This window comes from Macadamia integrifolia, chromosome 7 (genome assembly GCF_013358625.1).
Source record: "Macadamia integrifolia cultivar HAES 741 chromosome 7, SCU_Mint_v3, whole genome shotgun sequence".
NCBI classification, from domain to species: Eukaryota; Viridiplantae; Streptophyta; class Magnoliopsida; order Proteales; family Proteaceae; genus Macadamia; species Macadamia integrifolia.
The window spans coordinates 8,082,768-8,102,410 of record NC_056563.1 but is presented as its reverse complement, the minus strand read 5'-3'; the positions used below and the strand labels follow the sequence as shown (position 1 = coordinate 8,102,410).

The 19,643-nt window shown below is 40.5% G+C and overlaps 1 protein-coding gene and 1 pseudogene across 1 annotated transcript; one reads left to right on the top strand and one right to left on the bottom strand.

Annotated features, from left to right (window-relative positions):
• The first annotated feature begins 12,293 nt into the window (after window positions 1-12,293).
• On the top strand, window positions 12,294-14,306 carry LOC122084251 (UPF0481 protein At3g47200-like). The gene is made up of 2 exons (XM_042652348.1): window positions 12,294-12,514; window positions 12,672-14,306. Exons 1-2 carry the CDS (start codon window positions 12,379-12,381, stop codon window positions 14,018-14,020), a joined length of 1,485 nt encoding a protein of 494 aa, XP_042508282.1. The 5' UTR covers window positions 12,294-12,378; the 3' UTR covers window positions 14,021-14,306.
• Window positions 14,307-15,281: 975 nt separating this feature from the next.
• Window positions 15,282-18,372, bottom strand: LOC122084252 (annotated as a pseudogene).
• Window positions 18,373-19,643: the final 1,271 nt, after the last annotated feature.

Sequence of the window (19,643 nt, the reverse complement as noted above, 5' to 3'; positions counted from 1 at the left end):
TCAATAAGGATTGCAGCAAGCCAAAAGCATGGAAATTAATAAGAAAAGTGGTGGAGTCTGATACGAAAGTGACAATGACCAATTTGTTTGATGGAAGTTGGTTATACAGATTGGACATGCCTCTACTTCAACCACTTCATTTAGATGTTAAAGAGCTTTCTATCATGTTTTCAGTTTCTTTTCGTATATGTATTCTTTTCATATATGTATTTACACAGAATTGCTAAGATTATCAGCTCACTTCTCAACTACCATTTGTCATAGGGATAACTTATCTCAATCTTCTTATGGTCTAGATTTCCTAGCCGAGCTTTTTTAATGTGTTATCCCATAATATGAGTGCTTATATATATATGATCTCCTTCCTAATTTCTCTAGTCATAACAAAATTCATCATCTTCACATGAATATGAAAGGGGAAAAAATAGAGTATGGATTTTCATTATGGGATTTTTCTTCCCTTCAATGTCAATAAAATTTGTGGTTTAAGTTAAGTGTGTTATTGGGATGGTTTCGTTAATTGGGATGGGTGTTAATTTGGTCCACCTTTTTAGAGCCAAGATCAGAAATGTCCTAGTAACCAATTAATTCCAAATAATGGACTAGTGTCCAAATTATCTGTAGTGAGCGGTGAGGTGCAGTGAGTATCCAACGGCTAGGAGAGAGTAAATAGTGAATGAAAAACTTAAACAGCTATATATGATCTCCTAGAACCAGTAGCTAATCGAGGCTAACTTGTTAATCGATCAGCCTAGTTATGATTTTAAAATATAAATCATTCGAATTGATAGGACTAGAACTGACCTATTAATAATCAATTTGAATCGATTCCATTTTTAAATTCAGTTCTGGTCCGGTTCCAATCCTGTCCCAGATTGACACCTCTAGTTTAGTTGGAACTTGTGAATTTTATGTTGGAAAGTCTACAAGCTGAAATATTTACCATACTCAATCGACCAAAGAAAAGTAATAAATCAGATATTTAAAGAACTTCTTTGCTTATCAAGAAGTTGTTCTTAATTCTCGCAACACAATTCACTAGAATTCTCAACAATTATGTTGTGAGGAAGTCCAAGTGATGAAGGCATCAGAATCTAATTCCACTCCATGAACCTATAAATCATCAGATACAAAAAATCTTGGTTAGTGAATTCTCTACCCATTAGGAAGAAAGGAGGCAAGTAAGGAAGAAATAGATGTAAAAATAGAAAGAATTTTTGAAATGAGGGACTAAACCGGAAAAAGAGTGATCCAGTACTAAAGAAGACCCTTACTCTTCCCTTTGAGTTTTTTCGAACTATGCTTCTCCTTTCAAAATTTGGAATATATATTGCTAGGGACCATGAGGACTAGATTCTTCTGGGGTTTGTTGTAAATCACATTGGCCATGGGGCATTACTTTCTGTCAAGGCACTTAAATTGTGTAGAGAATTCAAGTAGTGGAAGCTACGGATGGTGCCACCAAGGTGTGATCAACAGCTCTGTTCTATTGGTTTGTACCTTTGGTGGTAGAGAGGTGTTTGCATGGTTGGTTCCAACCCTTGTCGAGTCTCTGTAGACACTGAGAGGGGGTGAATCAATGTATCCTTTAACAAGTCAATAGACAACTCTCAACATTAAATATGATTGTCAACACTCTTCTAGCTCTCTTCGCTTAAGATGATTGTTTGGTGTGGGGGGCCTCGAAAGATGGGAGGTTTTTCGATCAAGTTGGCGTACAATATTTAGTGCAACCAACTTCAAGCAAGGGAAGATGCTCTTCTGGGCTTATCTAGCATTAGTGCTTGGAGGAGTACCTCTTCAGGGGATAAAAGAAGATATGGAGGTGGCGTACTCTACCCAAAATTAAAATTTCTTATGGCGGGCTTGTATTGATGGTATGGCAACTCCAATGGGTCTCTATAGCGGAATGTGCATGTTGAACCTATTTGCCAACTCTATTGGGATAAGGAATAGACATCAGTGCATATTCTTCTTAATTGTCCTTTTGCAAAGGCGGTTTGGGTAGCTCTTTATACCATAAGGTTCTTTCAAATGGGGAAGTTAAAATTCAATCTTAGATCCAATGATAGAACTTCTTCAACTGATTGGGGAAAATCAAAGTAAAGAATGCCAAGGCTTGTGTGGTTTGTTGCTTGGTATCTCAGGTATGTGATAAGGGAAGTGTTATTTCTGATGACCTAGTTCCACCATCTAAGGTTCACAGAGATTGGATACCTCCCCCCCACCCCCTCCAAAAAAAAATATATTTTTTTTGATAAGATGAACTCAGATGTGGCTTGGAGGAAGGATGGACAACAAGGAGGTATTGGGTTTATAATCAAAGATCACCAGAGTCATGCCCATGTGGCTATATCGGAGCTGTTACGGTTTCATTCTGTTTTATTAGGAGAGGCATTGGTTATGCGTACTAGGATGTTAGGAGTGATCTCTGAATCTTTCGACCACCTAGTGGTGGAAACTGACTGTAAGAAACTCTTTTCTTACATCACAATGAGTAATGGTGTAGTAATGAATAATAGTAGTACAGCTATGCTACTTCTGATTCAACCAGTGATTGAGAATATTTTTCCATATTTCTTTTTATTTTTGGATTGTCATTTCCAATTTGTTCCTAGTGAGTGCAATTCTATGGCAGATTCCTTAAAAGGCTTCAATCGGATTTTTTAGTAATTGTCGCATGGTTGTAGTGATGGTATTTCCAACTAATCATGAGAATGTAGCAAACATTACATAGCGAAAGTACTCATTTGTTAAATATTCAAACTGAAAAGGAATCGCATGAAGATGTTATGCAGATTCTTTTACAAGCTCTTCACAAACTAGTGGGTTCCACACTCTCTCTTCTCAATAATATATGTTGAAATTATATATTAGCATTAACTTAAATGAGTGTACAATGGTGCTCTTATATAGAGATTACAGTTATTGAGTTATAGACAAACTCTATGATCACATGTGGGAGACTCAAACTCTAATAGTAATAGGGTAGGACTCTGTTAACATATGTGAGTGGTGGACAGAAATTATATTATCACATGTGAGAGTCCTATTCCAACTCTGCTGTCTCATGAGGTAGTCTTGGACTGCAAGTAGTCTCTAGAGTTTGTACTCACTGAAAATGCCTACAATGTAGGAGAGATTGTTGAGTGTGAGTATGACTCTTGAGGTTGAGTTCGAGTGGGACGCTAACTGTCCTGATACACCCCCTCAAGGTGAGGATTTGAATGGTCGAATCCGTAGCTTGTCCCATAGAAAGGAGAACCGTGTAGAGTTGAGAGCTTTGGTAAGGATATCGGCTATCTGGTCATGTGTTGAAATGAACTGCACTTGAAGTTCCTTGGAGGCGACTTTATCACGAACGAAGTGGAAGTCAATTTCAACATGCTTAGTATGAGCATGAAAGACTAGATTGACCGAAAGGTAAGTGGCCCCAATGTTGTCACACCAAAGAATGGGTGCAATGGGAACAGGGATCCCTAATTCCTCAAAGAGAAAGTGAAGCCAAGTGAGTTCGGCGTAGGCATCAACCACTACTTTGTAGTCAGACTCGGTGGAGGAGCGTGCAACTATCTTCTGCTTCTTAGATGCCCAGGAGATCATATTAGGACCCATATAGATGGCATAACCTCCTGTGGATTTACGATCCGCACTGTCACCAGCCCAGTCAACATCGGAGAATGCTTGTAATTGGAGGGAACTAAATTTGGAGATGAACAACCCATGATCCTTGGTACCTTGGAGATAGCGTAGAATCCGTCTAACTAGTGTCAAATGGTCTTCGGAGGGGGCATGCATGAACTGGCATGCACGGTTCACTGAATAAGCCACATCAAGCCTAGTGAGGGTGATGTATTGGAGAGCACTGACAATAGAGCGATACCTGGTGGGGTCCGAAAGAAGGACACCCCCTGTGAAAGATGCTGCAAAGGTGGTGGCCATGGGAGTAGTGACGGGCTTACAGTCAGTCATGCCAACCCTCTGGAGGAGATCACTGATGTACCGGTGCTGAGAGAGGAGGACACCATTAGACCAATATAGGGCTTCAATACCAGGAAAAAAGCTGAGACGACCAAGATCGACCAAGATCCTTGATAGAGAATTCTGAAGCAAGATGATGAAGGAGAGTCTGAACATGAGTTGGTTGGTTCCCTGTAACCAAGATGTCATCAACATAGACAAGGACATATATGACAACATAGCCTTGCATGTAGATAAACAGTGATGTGTCTGTTTGGGATGACCGAAAATCAGAGCGAGTGAGGAACTCAGTTAACCTATGAAACCAAGCCCTAGGAGCCTGTTTAAGCCCATAGAGGGACTTGTGGAGGCGGCAGACATGATTAGGGCGCAGGGCATCTTCAAAACCCTGGGTTGAGCCATGTAGACTTTCTCAAATAGAATACCATGCAAGAATGCATTCTGAACATCAAGCTGACGAATAGCCCAGCCGTTAGATATGGCCAAGGAGAGGACCGTTCGTATGGTAGTAGGTTTGATGACAGTGCTAAAGGTCTCATGATAGTCAAGACTAGGTTGTTGATGAAATCCTTTAGCAACTAAACGGGCTTTATATCGCTCAAGGGAGCCATATGCCTTCCGTTTGATGCGGTACACCCACTTGCAGCCAACCAGATTCATAGTTTCCTTGTAAAGCATAAAAGACCAAGTACCCTTACGTAATAAAACATTAAATTCATCAGACATAGCAGAACGCCAATGAGGAACCTTGTGGGCTTGGGAGAAGCATGTAGGTTCAGCCGGGTCAGGTGAGCTGGTGGTGGAGAGGGTCAAGGGGTCAGCATAGAGACCATGTAGGGTTCTGGTGCGACGAGGTGGGGTGGTAGAGGAGTCAGGGTTAGGGCCGGTTAGGGTTAGGTGAGGTGAGAAAGGAGGGGACATGGGAGATGGTGGTTCGGGGAGGGGCGGTTCTCGGGTGGCAGGGAGAGGGATGGGTGGGTTTGGGAGGGTAGGTGGAGGGCTAGGGTGAGGTTGAGGGGTAGGTATGTTAGGTGCAATGCCCCACGGGGGAGGGGTAGTAGGAGGGGGTTGGGTTGAGGAGGATGGTGGTGCAGTGTGAAATGGGAAAGTAGATTCGTCAAATCTGACATGGCGAGATGTGTAGATACGACGGGTGATGAGATCCAGAAAACACATAAGGCAGAACGGGGTTCAACCTTGTGATGATTGTAAGGACGAAGCCATGGATAACAAAGGCATCCAAAGATTTTTAGAAAAGAGTAGTCCGGAGAATTGCTTGTAACTAACTGATGGGGGGATTTGTTACCTGTGACAGAGGAGGGCATGCGATTGATGAGAAAGACCGTGGTTTCAAAGGCATAATCCCAGTAAGCCTGGGGAACAGCTGCATGGGATAGTAGGGTAATCCTAGTTTCAGCAATATGTCTGTTACGACGTTTAACTGTTCCATATTGCTTATGAGTATGAGGCAAGATAACCTGTATTAGATGCCCAACTTGGCAAAGTAAGATGGGAGAGTACGGAATTCTCCCCCCAATCAGTTTGAATGGCCTTAATGGAGCGAGAGAACTAACATTCCACCAAGGCCTAAAAAGTACGAAAGCAGAGTAAACATCAGACTTCAACTTTAAAGCAGTAAATCAAATATATTTAGTATGGTCATCAACAAATATAACAAAATAACGATTCTCATTTGAAGAAACTATGGGGTGGGGGCCCCATACATCACTAAAAACCAAATCCAAATGAGAGGAACTACGAGTACTAGTTTCGCATAGTGACAATCTACTAGCTTTGCCCATTTGACAAACAGAACATAAAGAAGGAGACTTCACGAGCTAATGACCAAGTAACATAAGACGAAGGACACGTTCATGAGGGTGCCCTAAATGATGATGTCAGCGACTGAAAGATGAGGCAGAGGCCAGATTGGCATAAGGTGACACTGGAACAGAATAGAGACCATGCTTATTGTGTTCAGTGAAGAGGGTTTGATTGGTCTTTAGATCCTTTACAGAGAAAAAAGAAGAGTGAAACTCAAAGTAAACATTATTGTCATGAAAAAATTGCTGAACAGATAACAAAGAATAAGTGAGAGTAGGAACATGTAAAACAATAGAAAGAAAAAAGGAACGAGAAGGAGAAGAGATGGAAGCAGTGCCTATGTGAGATATAGGAAGGCCCTTACCATTACCAACCACAAGTTGGTTATTACCTGTGTATGGATCACAGGTGGAGAATTGGGTTAAGTCAGGGGTGGAATGGTGGGTGGCTCCAGTATCAGGGATCCAAGAGGCGGTGAAGGATTGTGGAGGTGTGGGGTGATGGGGGTGGAGGTGCGATGGTAGGGGATTGAGGGGTAGGGAAGGGTGTAGTATGGTAGGCGTTGGGTTGAGGTGGTGGCCGATTGTAGGGATGGGGAGGGGTAGGTAGAATGGCGGCTCTGGTAGGTCCCTGTGGGTGGTAGTAGCAAGTGTCTGTCTGATGATTAGTGCGTCCACAAATTGTGCATGGATTGTGAGCGAATGCATTAGAGCGACCAAATCCACTAGCACGGCCACGACCACGACCACGACCTCGGGAGGAGCTTGTACCACGACCACCAGTGGAATGAGGGCCACGACCTTGGTGAGTGACATGGGCTGATGCATCGATGGCAGGATCAACAATGGGAAGGTATGAGTGGAGAAGGTTCTCGTGACTCATAAGGAGACCATGCATGTCGGTGTAGGAGATGGTCTCCTTTTGTGCCATCATAATGGAGGCAAGGGCTTGATATTCAATGCGTAGGGCACGGAAGATGTGGATGTTAAAGTCTTCTGATGGAAGGGGCTTCCCTGCAACTGCTAGCTCATCGGAGAGATGCTTGGCTCAATGGAGAAACTGAGTAGTGGTCTCATCTGGTTTATGAACCAGATTTTAAAGGGAGACGTTGAGAGACAGAATCTTGGTTGTAGACGGAGAACTAAATGCAGCATGGAGTGCATCCCAGATCTCTTTGCTAGTGGTCCGTCCAACTACTAATGAAAAGGCCTCTTCAGAGAGAGAGGCGATGAGAAGGCTCATAATAAAAGCATCTTGTTCACGCCATGCCTTGGATTTTATAGGGTCTTGAGGGCAACAATTGTCACCGGTGACATAGTTGAAGAGGCATTGGCCAGTGAGATAGGGTACGACCTGTGTGCACCAATAAACATAGTTCTTAGATGTGAGCTTTAGAGATATCATATGATGAGCACCAGATAAGGATGTGAGAGGTGGGGATGGTTCAGCCATGATAGAAGAGGGAGGAGGTGGTTCGGTCATTAGGGATTGGGTTTTGTATGTGCGGGTTTTTTTTTTTTTTTTGTGAATGGAAGGGAGAAAAGGGATGTGGTTTGGGGTTTGTTGCTGTTTTTTTTTTTTTTTTCTTTCTTTTTTTGCAAAGAAGTTGTAAAGAAGAGAGGGCGTAGGCTATTGGAGGAAAAAACGTGGGGAGGAGGAGGGTGCTCGGTGGAGCTTTATGCGGCTCGTGATATTATGTTGAAATTGTATATTGGAATTTATTTTAATGAGTGTACAATGGTACTCTTATATAGAGATTACAGTTATTGAGTTATAGACAAACTCTATGATCACATGTGGGAGACTCAAACTCTAATAGTAATAGGGTAGGACTCTGTTAACATAGGTGAGTAATGGACAGAAAATCTATTATCACATGTGAGAGTCTTATTCCAACTCTGCTATCTCATGAGGTAGTCTTGGACTGCAAGTAGTCTCTAGAGTTTGTACTCACTGAAAATGCCTACAATGTAGGAGAGGTTGTTGAGTGTGAGTATGACTCTAGAGGTTGAGTTCGAGTGGGACACTAACTGTCTTGATAATATATAAACTCTTCCCTATTTGAATATTCTCATATATGATGACCTCTCCACATGGGTTAGAGCCATCCATGTCCTCTGACTCGTGTTCAAAGGGGGAAAGGATGAGACTGGATCAGGTTCAATCAAAAATGAGATTTTTGTACGTCCTTCCGTGGATTTAAAATTCATTAAATGCTGAGAAAAAAATGAATTTTAAATCCACGAATTAGGGACATAAGAGATTGTTCTCGTAAGTGGACCTGATCCTGATTCGGGAGAGGATCCCACTAATATGATCTAAACTCTATTCAATTCATATATTTTTCAAACAAGGGAAAAGAGGCATCACCAAGTGAATACTCAATGGCAGCAGCACAGCTCCTGCTCCTTAGATAAAGAAACACCCCATTACTCTCCTTTAGATCATCTCCTAACTCACAAAGCTCTTCTTCATCAATAGTCCCAAACTTCTCGCTTTGGCTTTTCATCGCCGCTTGCTTCTGTCTCTGCAGCCGGAGATTCTGGCTTATTATTAGAACTCTTAGGCAAACTCTTCGATGAATGCTGCTGCTGCTCTAGCCGAAGTATCTGTTTTCCTCTCTCCCTCCTTGTCATAACTTCACTATCATAACTAGCTCGAGCTAAGGTAGTCTTGGAATTGATCCGAACTAGCTCTTGGGAATCATTGCTATCATTGGAACTTGAAGACAATGAAGAGCTATTGCTGATGGTTCTGGGTAAGTAAGAAGCCAAGTAGCAATGAGGTGAGGCTATGTCTTCGACGTTGCCGATGTATTCGGCGTCGTCATTCATGGTGTGGGTGTAGAAGCTCTTAGCTGATGATAGGAGTTTAATGGGTGCCTTCATGTACCTCTTCAGTCTGTTCTTGTTGCCGCTTAGTTCTTTGGTGCTCATGTTTGTAGACTTGAAGAGTTTAGCAAGTCTACTACACAAACACAATAGACAAAGTAAAGAGAGGGCAAAGGGGGAAGCATTGTGTAGCTAGGGAGGTTGGCATTGCAAAGATGGGTTCCCTACTGCCCTATATGGAGCATTATGAGTGTGTGTGTGTGTGTGTGTGTGCGTGTGTGTGTGTGTGTGTGTGTGTGTGTGAGAGAGAGAGAGAGAGAGAGAGAGATACAATAGGGGACTTGACCCGGAGCGGTGAATCTTCATGTACGTGAACATCCCTGATCTGTGGATATGGCATTTATTAAATGAAGAGAGAGAAAATAGATGCCATATCTACGGACCAGGAACGTTCACATACATTCACGCACGTAAAGATCCATCGGACTGTACCATTAGAGGGTTAGTGGACACATGATTAATGCTTACCAAATACCAAAAGGAAGACCAAGTTAAAAAAAAAAAAAAAAAAAAAAAAAAAAAAAAAAAAAAGGGAAAAAGGCATTTCTTGTGCCGTCGTTGTTGTAACTATGCAATAAATTGTGGCAACAATGCAATAATGGGCTACTAGAGAGTTAGTGGGCGCATGATTAATGCTAATCATATACCAAAAATGAAAAACAATGGTTGAGTGGAGAAAAAAAAAAAAAGCTACTTGATTGCGTGGCCCCTATGTCCAGACGTGGATACATGCAATATTACCACGTATCCCCTTGCAAAACCCAAAATCCCCTTCATAGTAATCCCTGTGTATGTTCTCATTGACCCCAACACTGGTGCATGCTAGAACCATATGATGAGGTAGCAATCTCTTGATCAAAGGATAAATAATCAATTCTTTATTTTTGGTACTTGATAAAGCTGGATATTATTTATGGAATAGTTTCTTACATAAGCTTGTGGCATACACTCTCATTGATTGCTAAAAACATAGGAGCTAGATCTATCAAACAAAATCTACTCTAACACCTTTTATGTTTTTCTCTCGATCTCCTTCCACAAAAAGCGCAAATATGTCATTTCATAACATGAAGGAGAGAGATAGACATAGAGAATTGTTAGCATATGCTATCCATCCAGACAATAAATATTATCCCTTAAAATAAAATCATCAAACCCATAATAAGTTTTGACTCATACGAGTCACCCAATTCAGTAAAAAAAAAAAAAAGTATTAAAAACGTGATCAATTAGTCAAGTAGACTTGCTCATCATAAGAAAAGCACAATTCGGTTTATTCATTTTATATTCACATCTCAACATTTAATCTTGCTCTTGCTTTGCTTTGGCCACTTGGATTGTGGATAGAATTAATTGATTGACGAGTTTTTTTTTTTTTTTTTTTTTTTTTTTTTTTGGACTAACGATGGGTATCCAGGTCAAGGACCTATTTGTTTCATTCTAAAATATTTTATGCAATTGATATACTGTGCATGCCCATGTATAATAAAGAATTAATATGTCAACATATTGGTGGGTATATATATATATAGAATTAATATGTCAACATATTGGTGGGTATATATATATATATATATAGTATTAGTTTCCGCATGATTAATAACCTACCAATTCATGGATCATACTTACCAAAACTAATTGAAGAAAGTGATCCATTGACCTTTTCTATATGACCAAACTGTTCAAAACTATTGTAGTTATGATACATGGGCCTGAGTTTATAAAGCAAAGGCAAACTAAGGCCCATTTAAAAGAAAGTCCAATAAGAAAGTACCTGCATTTCAGCCCATTTAATTGAATTAAAAAAAAAAATCAAAAGGTATTTACATTTTAATAAAGGCAGTTGTTTAAGCATTTAAAATCCACTCATTCCTTAATATATGTATGTATTCCTGCTTTTGCTTGCTGCTGAAGCCAGAAGGACACGGGGGAACCATCAAGGATGAAGATAAACTGTTGCACTTTTATCCAGTGTGTACTATAAGATGCATTCAAAGTTCCAATTGTAAACTTGGAACAAGAGAAAGGGATTAAAAAAAGAGAAAGAATGCTCTTCTTCTTTTAGGAAATCCTAAGCTGGAAATGGCAGCAATGTGAAAGAAAGATCCCTCTGCATTCTTTCTTTTATAAATGCAACTGCATGGACATCCGAAATGCCCGGAATAACAGTCGTTAGAGAGATTCTCCCCTTCTAATAATTTTGATAAGTTGATTTCAATCTTGAATGATACTGATCAACAAGGTATTACATTGCATAAATATTTACATGGAAAGTGTATGAGAACTAATGGAAGCACATGAAGAAGCATCATTTCTTATTTCATTGGGTTTGCCCCCTTCCCCCATGTGTCTGGACTCAAGGACCACACTCCCCCACAGAAACCATTTTCCCTCGTATCTGTCTTTAAATCTTTGTTGTCCTTGTTCCTCCTCTATATTAATAAGGGTATTAAGCTGTTGGGAATTTATTGCTACACTGCCTTCTTGCATTCTTTCATTTTAGTAATTCAACTTAATTACCCTCCTCTCCTTCCTACACCCTCTTTCTAACAATAAACTCTGATTTCCATGACTAGAAACAATAACCATAGAGTTGCCAGACAATCGAGAGGGTGGGCAGGGCAAAGGAAGCAGATGGGGGTGAGAACGGGTGGTTGGATGAGAGAGAGAGAGAGAGAGAGAGAGAGAGAGAGAGAGAGAAGGGTTGGGGCTGTGCTAACACCGTAGTCAATTTGATTATTAAGTAACTAATAAGAAGACAAGTTAAAAGACGAAAAAGCAATCAACCCTAACTTTTCCTACCCATTTTTGACTTTTAAATAAAATATTAGGAAAAAAGTAGTACTAATCATGCATATACAGACAGTTTTCTGGACTGAGAAAAAGATTCTCTCAATCCCACGGTTGGGGTGTCTATATGTTATGGTGTGTATCCGAGTCCTTCCGGCCAGGGGATGGCTCCATGAACTCTCCACCCTCTGGAAAGGGGCCAGATCCTCTAGACAAGAATGGCAAGTTTGACCACACGGGAAGGGTGATTGCATGGTTCTGACAATCAGATATATATATATATATATATATATGGAATGGTCTGAATTGGTCTCGTGTAAAAATCTCAAAGTAAGAAAAGAAAAAATCAATTATTTTATTCCATTGTGATGGCATGCATTACCCTCTAATGTATGTCAGATCAGTGAGTGAACATCCGACAGCTGAGAACCCCTTGAAATATGTGCCCGGGTGCACCCAGCTTTGGATACTGACTCGCTGCACCGGATCCAGACTCCCAATGTATTGTCCACACATCCTTTTGATTGTTCTTAATTCATAAATACTTTATTTTTTTTGCCACTTGGCAGACTAAGTTTCAGACCCCATTCAGCTTTATCACATAGCAGTACATAAAAGGCATCCCAAGAATTTAGATTAATGAATGATAAATGTCAACAATGGATTTGATTGCATCAAAGGTTGAAATTAAATTGTTTCAAGCTTATCCATTGTGAACTATAAAATGCATTCAAGGTTCCATTGTAAACTTGGAATAAGAGAAAGGGATTAAAAATTGCAAAAGAGACCCTTACATATTTTAGTAAGTCCTAAGCTTGACATGGAAGCAATATGAACGAAAGATCTCTCTGCCTTTTTTTCATGTATAAATACTACTGCATGCACATCCAAAATGCACATATTAACAGAATCTTCAAGAGGTCCTCATCACCTGTTAGTAGCTTCCACTGCATTGGAAGATAATATGGAGATCACACCTCCACATTATTTTGATGACTTGATGTCAATCCTGAAAGATAGTAGTCAAGGTATTTTACATTGTTGTGGGTGATATCTACCTTAATTAGATCTTTGTTGTCCTCGTTCTTCCTCCTCACTCTTTCATTTTAGTACATAAAACTTAATTACCCTTCTTTCCTTCCCATACCCTCTTTCTAACAAGAAACTCTTGATTTCCATGACTAGGAATAACAACCATAGAAGTTGGCGAAGAAAGACCCCGGATACAGGAGGTTCCAACACTTCTTCGCGAGGTTACAAAAAACAGAGATTGCTATGATCCAAGGCTGGTCTCCTTTGGTCCTTACCACCATTGCAACCAAAAGCTTCAGCTAGGACAGGTCCTCAAAACTAGAGTTGTGCGGCAATTCTTCATTTCCCTCAGAGAGGCTCAATCAGGTAAAAGTGTCGTCAAAGATTTCTTTGAGGAGGAACTCGATCAGGTAGCCCATGAGGCACGAGACTGTTATGCCACTGGATCAACAGATAAGATCAATGACCAAGATTTCAAACGCTTGGTGTTCTTTGACGGTTGTTTCATTGTGTATTTCATTTATTGCATTGTGAAAGACAAACAGGTTGATCTGAGGATGAAGAATGACCATATCGCTTTCGTGACAATGGACTTGTTCTTGCTCGAGAATCAACTGCCTTATATGGTTCTAAAAGCATTAGTGACCAACTTCCTGCCCCAAGATGGTACATATATCTTTGATAAGTTCATGGAACTACAAACTGAAGCAATAGGCAGCACATCCACAAGCAAGCCTAGGTATCAGAAGGTTCGTCATTTTTTTAATACCCCCACACCCGCAGCCACCTTACCCTCTTCTTCCCTGCAAGCTCAAAAGGAACCACATCATCTCCTTGACCTTCTCCGAACGAGATACCTTACCACATCTCAACCCAGCAGGTCTCAAATAGATGTACCTCACAACAATGGTGACAATTGGCAATCGTTCCGTTCAGTCCAAGAGCTTAAAGCCACAGGGATCAAATGCAGTTGCACAAGAACTTGCTGCATAAGGGATGTTGAATTCCAATCACACTTAATTAATGGAGACCTATCACTTCCAGCATTAGTTATTGATGACTCCACCAAGACCAAGTGGTTAAACTTGATAGCCTATGAAGCATGCCCTGATTTCTCAAATGATTTTGACTTCACCTCCTTTGTCTGTTTCATGGATTCGCTCATCGATCATGCAGAAGATGTGGGAGAGCTGCGATCAGAGGGTATACTCCTCAATAGCCTTGGCAGTGACCAGAAAGTGGCTGAGCTTTTCAATGATCTTACTATTGACTTGACACCAAACCCCAGTGCATACAAGGAAGTTAAGCATCGCATTGAAAAGCATTACAAGAACAAGTGGAGTGTTTGGATAGCTGAAGCATGGCGAACTAATTTCAGGACACCATGGACTACAACTGCTTTCTTTGCTGCGCTATTTGTCATCATTCTCACGTTCCTTCAGACCATTCTCACAGGTGTTCAGACCTACTACCAACTACCAAGTAGTCAATCACACCACTGATGACGCTCTAGTTTCATGCTCCCATGGCCTTCTCCAAAATTTACCTTCTCTTCTTCCTACCAAGGATGCAACAAGCACCATGATGAGCTTTACCACGAGCTTGGTTTGGCATGAGATTAATTACTTTTTATTTAGTGTGAAACCCTTCATGTAGGTTTTCTGTACTTGCGTGTTCTCAAATATTAAAGGTTGCAACATTGTACTGTGGGGGTACAGGATTATGTGTACTAGAGTTGTTTTTGCTTTATTTGTTTCCTGGTTAGGTTAGAACTTTGTTTCCTAATCAGGCTAATCTACTTTAATTATTTTCCATTTCTAGTTTTCTTCAACAAGAAGGGAAGGATTCCTTGTCTAAGTTGTAATTGATTCATTAATATAAATATATGATGAGGGGAACTGCCAAGCTCTCGGTTGTTATTCTCTTTGTCAATCCCTTCTCTTCTTCCTCAATCTCTTTCTCTTCTCTCTCTCTCTTCTATTGTCTAAGTTGTAATTGATACATTAATATAAATATACGATGAGGGGAACTGCCAAGCTCTCGGTTGTTATTCTCTTTGTCAGTCCCTTCTCTTCTTCTCCCTCAATCTCTCTCTCTTCTCTCTCTCTCTTCTATTGCAATTACTGGTTACAGGTTCTGGGTTTGTCACACCAACAACTCATATCCCAATATGGCCTGTGTTTGAATTGAAACGTTCTCACCTTTTTTTTGTGGAATGGGGGTGTTAAATACCAGAGATTGAATCATGATCAATGATATTGGGTATGATCTACACATGATGTTCATGATGAACATTGATCAAACACTACGAAAAAATAATTATGGTCGGTCAAACTTAGATTATGGTTCTCAGGTTGCTTTAGATCAGCTGTTCTAAGCTTCATATATACTGAACTTTGAATTGCATCCAGTAATAGATTATTAACTTTTCTATCTACTCAATAATTTTAGAAGCTTTTGAACTCAATGACAGTGAATGAAGTGCATGAACCAAACAACCTGTCCAAACACAATCTAAAATATTCCAAGCCAACAGTGAGCATTATTGTTTGGGTGTGCTTGACCTAGGGAATCTCAAGCCCAGTGTCTGGATAGGCACAGGCTAGTCCTGTCCATCCTCAGGTTGAGCGAAGGCCACCCCTCCAGCACACAACCCCCCCCCCCCCCCGGCAGGGGGATAGAGAAGCAAGCCATCAGTGTTCAGAAACCAAGAAGTGTGCCAGTCTCAGGATAATGGATTCTTAACCTAACAAATGTGTCAAAAGGAGTCTCATTAACAACAAACTCAACCTGATCCCTGCTTAATGTGGTCGGCTACATAGATCTGAGCAATGACAAAAGGAGTCTCATTAGCTGACTTCATTTTTTTATTTATTTTCCAAATACCCAACAACCACGTTAAGCGCAGCCAACAGGAACACTTTCCAGATATATCCATGGGTTAATGATCCCTGAAGGATCTGCTAACTATAGTGAAGAGTGAGGGTAGATTTCAACGGAGGTAATGGATAAAGAAAGCAGGAGAAAGAAGATGCAGAGGACTAGGAACCCACCAATACAGAAAATCCACATAAGACAAGCAACCCTTTCAGGCTAGAACAACTTCATGTTTGGCTTTGGCTGCAAGTTCATCCTAGATTTACACTTCGAAAACCGAGCAAAACCCCACACTAGAAATCCAGTCGGTTGAGACAACCATCTCCTGGAAAGAGGAGCCATTGTGATCTACTCTTCCATTCAGGCTACAATTGAAATTGGTTTTAACTATATGTCAACATATCTTGATATAAGAATCATTCTCTTCCTCTTAGAAGTGCCACAATGATTTTCTCAATCACAGTGCAACAAAATAGGAGAGTTTTAGCTATGACACAGCTCATGGCTAAAGCCCCAGCAGCCAAAAGGGATGCTTATTGTGAGATCCTTGATGAACCCTCATCGCCACTGCTTCTTCCTCCTCCCCCTTTTCTCTATATTCATTCAAGGAGAGGAGACAAAATGTAAAACGGACCGCAAACTATAGGGCGCGTGCTATAGAAAGACATGTGGCTGTGGAATAGGACGGGCACCTATATCGAACCTGCCCGGCCTTCTCACAGATAACCCCCCGCAACCAATGTGGGCTAGTAGAGGCCGGAGGTCCACTTGCTTCTAATGTTCTGCACCTTCTAACATCCATCTTGAAATGAGCTACCTCGTTATGTTATTTGCTTTTCTTCTTCATCTCCTTCGTCTCCTCTTCAATCGGAAGAGAGAGAGAGAGAGAGAGAGTTAATGGCAAATGTAGACAGCCTAGACCAATGCATATGTAGACTACCATATAGTGCACAAATATGAAACATTGCAATGTAATTTACCCAACGCAGCTATCACATGCTGAGAGGTCCCAATCAACCTGGAACTGTCCTGTAGGCCATCCCTAAGTTCTTACAGAGGACAGAGTTTTACCAAGCTTCTATTTTAATTCATCTGCTTTCATCCTCAAAAGCTGCTATGCGTCTATAAACTGCTTGAAAAGTCTGACCTTCATTTCGAGCCACTTTCTGCCCTTCCTCAGTGGCAGAACTCAAAAGCCTCACAACTGGGTCCGCTTTAAGCTCTTCTGTGATTGCTTCAAAGAGAGGGTGACCCTCCAAACAAGCCTTCATCCTATCTCCAAGATCTTCCACATCAGTTATTGTGTATATAATACCTCCCACTTCAAGTGTGTAAGCATACTCATCAAGCAAGTGTGGGCTTATCACCTGACGACAATAATTCTTTTCCTTGAAATGAGGATCTGGGAACAAGAAGAACATTTTCAACAGTTCCCCTTTCTCAAAGAAGTTAGGAATATATTTCATTGAATTGGTCCATGCCACAGAGATATTCTCGTACTGTCCCGGGTTTGCTTCCTTCAAGGCCAAGATCCGTTCTCGGACATATTCTGTCACTTTATCCCTAAGCTCCATCCCAATCATTAGAGTTTCAGGAAAGAGTGTTGCAAGGTTAACGAGTAAGCCTCCAAAGCCACAACCAATGTCTGCAAACTGGATTTTTTTTTGAACGGCCACCAGGAGATGGTGCCTGTTCCGTGCTGGTCACATCACCATTGTCATCACTGATTTCATTCAATGGGAAGAAATGTGGATAACGGAGAGAGTAATCTACTTGCAAAGGTGTGATGGGGACTGGAAAGTGGGAATCACTCAGTGGGTTGCTGTGTGCTCATGCTCGGTAGAAGCGCTTTCGAGGCAAGCGAGTTGAGTTGCTGATCTTTAGGTTTGGCCTATTATTTTGAGACATGATAACTATGATGAAAGTCTTCTGTTCCCAAGCCTGAATAGCTTCAGCTAAAGAATTGTATCCCAAATTTTCACTTGAGGTATCTCACATCAATAATGGAGCCAAAAATCTGATCCTTTATTTCTCCACTGTTCTTGGGAAGCATATATCCCTCTCTGCCTCTGGAAGACCAATATTTGTTAGACCAACACCAATATAACGAAGTATGAACTCTAAAAACTCATAAACTATTTAGAGGCAATATATGGACAAACCACCAAAAAGTCATTACTAGTAACAAGAAGATATTTGGAGAATATTTTCAAGGTATTCAAAATAGTCTCCACAGATATAAAGGACCAGGATTTTGTTCCGATAACAAGAAAGTAGAGTAAAACAATAAAACAAAATTTTGGCCTCAACTTCAATGAGATTCAGAATGCCCCAAAAACCTATCTAGGTTGCAATCATGTATTAGTAGTATTTATATGTAGATGCAACTTACCTTAAGGAGCTTCATCAAGCAATTGTTTTGCTATCATAAAAATATCAGAAACAGTTTAACAACTCAAAATATTGCACTTCCATATTAATAAAAACCTCATAAGTAGATCAACACTTCGATGCTTGATTACTAAGAGTGAATCTGATGATGGAAGCAAATGGGTTCCCTCTCTTCATATTTTATATGCCATTCAGTATTACCTCAAACATAGATATTTAATTAACAAATTCCAGTGCTCTTCAATAGAGCACTACTTCCAGTGTTATGGTCAAGTAATTAAATACTTTCAGTATCAATTTGATAATTACTAGGGTTAAAACTGTACTAAAAATACCTGGAAGAGGAACAACGAAACCAAATTTTAAAATACTAACCCTGTAGCTCAGTTTCCCTGCTCTTCGCCTCTTCTCGTCTCTTTGTTAAATTTACAGGGAATGTAATAAAAGGATAGAAGATAGAGAGAGAGATGCTCCATTGGGTATTGAAGAGTTGCAAGGGAACGGACAATGGCGATGATACCGGTAATAGCACCGTCGACGGTTATTCCTCCTCTCCTGTTGGGTAATTAGTAAACCTCATCCCAAATCCCACCTTCTCTTTCCTTTTTTCTTTTTCATTTTTTTACTCTTTTTAAGGCTGTGTTTGTTGTCGAGAAAAAATAAATAAAAGAAAGAAAGAAAGAAAATCGTTCACTACTTCTTTTTCAAAGAAATTCAAATTAATTTTCATTTCATCTGACATAGGACCATCCATATAGATGGAATTTTTTATATCACAGGGAACGAGATGGTAACACTGTCGACTGTCCAATGTCTAAATGCAAGAAGCATGTAATAGATAATATCTTTTTTTTCCTAGTTATCATATTGAACTTGACGACAATGCATTCCATGAAATCATCCAAAAACTAAAGTAGCCTAAGATTGTGATAAAAATACTTATTATGGGTTAGATTGGGTAGACTTTGATTTTGTATAACACTTTGAGATGCCCCATGAATCGGTTATTGGTCCTTTTTATGGTTTCATTTCACGGTTTAACCCTTGAACGTATCCAAAACTTGGGACCGATCCAATCCAATTTTTAAAACTATGGTCCCCTCTCATATGTTTTCATGCTAAAAAATAATTGCCAAGTGATTAAAAAGTATGTCGTTGGTTTTCTTGAAACTAGCGGCTCAACCAATGGAAGAATTAGGATGAAAGGGGCATAGGAGAGTGACATTTCCAAGAGGAGAGAAAAAAATGTAGATCTAGGTATACCAACAGCATATACCCTAATATTTTCCTAAGAACAATTATGATTGAAAATATGAGAAAATATATTAATACATGAGAAGTGGAAAAAGAAAACTAGTTGGTTGCATGGCCCCTACGCCAAACATAGGAGCAACCAAAATACCACACCACCCATCCAAAATCAAAAACCCTACCAATATTTATGCCCCTGTGTGTGCTTTCATTGTCCTCGGGCTGGTGCAAGGGCCACATGACCAAGCAACAATCTCTTGCCCATAAATAAATTTAGGGGGGGGTAAATGTTGCCAGTTCATGTGACCCCTACATCCAGAGGGACTCAAAATTACCACCCCACCATGTAAAAATAAAAAATCCCATTCACGACCAAGCAACAATATCTTGCCTATAACTGGATTTCGAGAGAGTGGGGGTTGTCTAGCCATGTGACCCCTCTACAAACAAGGGCCCACTAAATAATCGGCTAACCCCATGTGAAATCAGAAATCCCATTCATGTTGATGCCCTAACGTGCTCTCATTAGCCCCCACACTAGTGTTGGGGCCAACAACAATATCTTTGCACGCGCCAGCGTTTTTTGGGGGGGGGGGGGGGGGGGGG

What these genes read in the sequence shown, in the direction of transcription:
- LOC122084251 (XM_042652348.1), top strand. Translation starts at nt 12,379, where the DNA reads ATGCACATATTAACAGAATCTTCAAGAGGTCCTCATCACCTGTTAGTA. An exon ending in CCTGAAAGATAGTAGTCAAG is followed by an intron (nt 12,515 to 12,671) that starts GTATTTTACATT and finishes TTCCATGACTAG; the next exon opens with GAATAACAACCATAGAAGTT.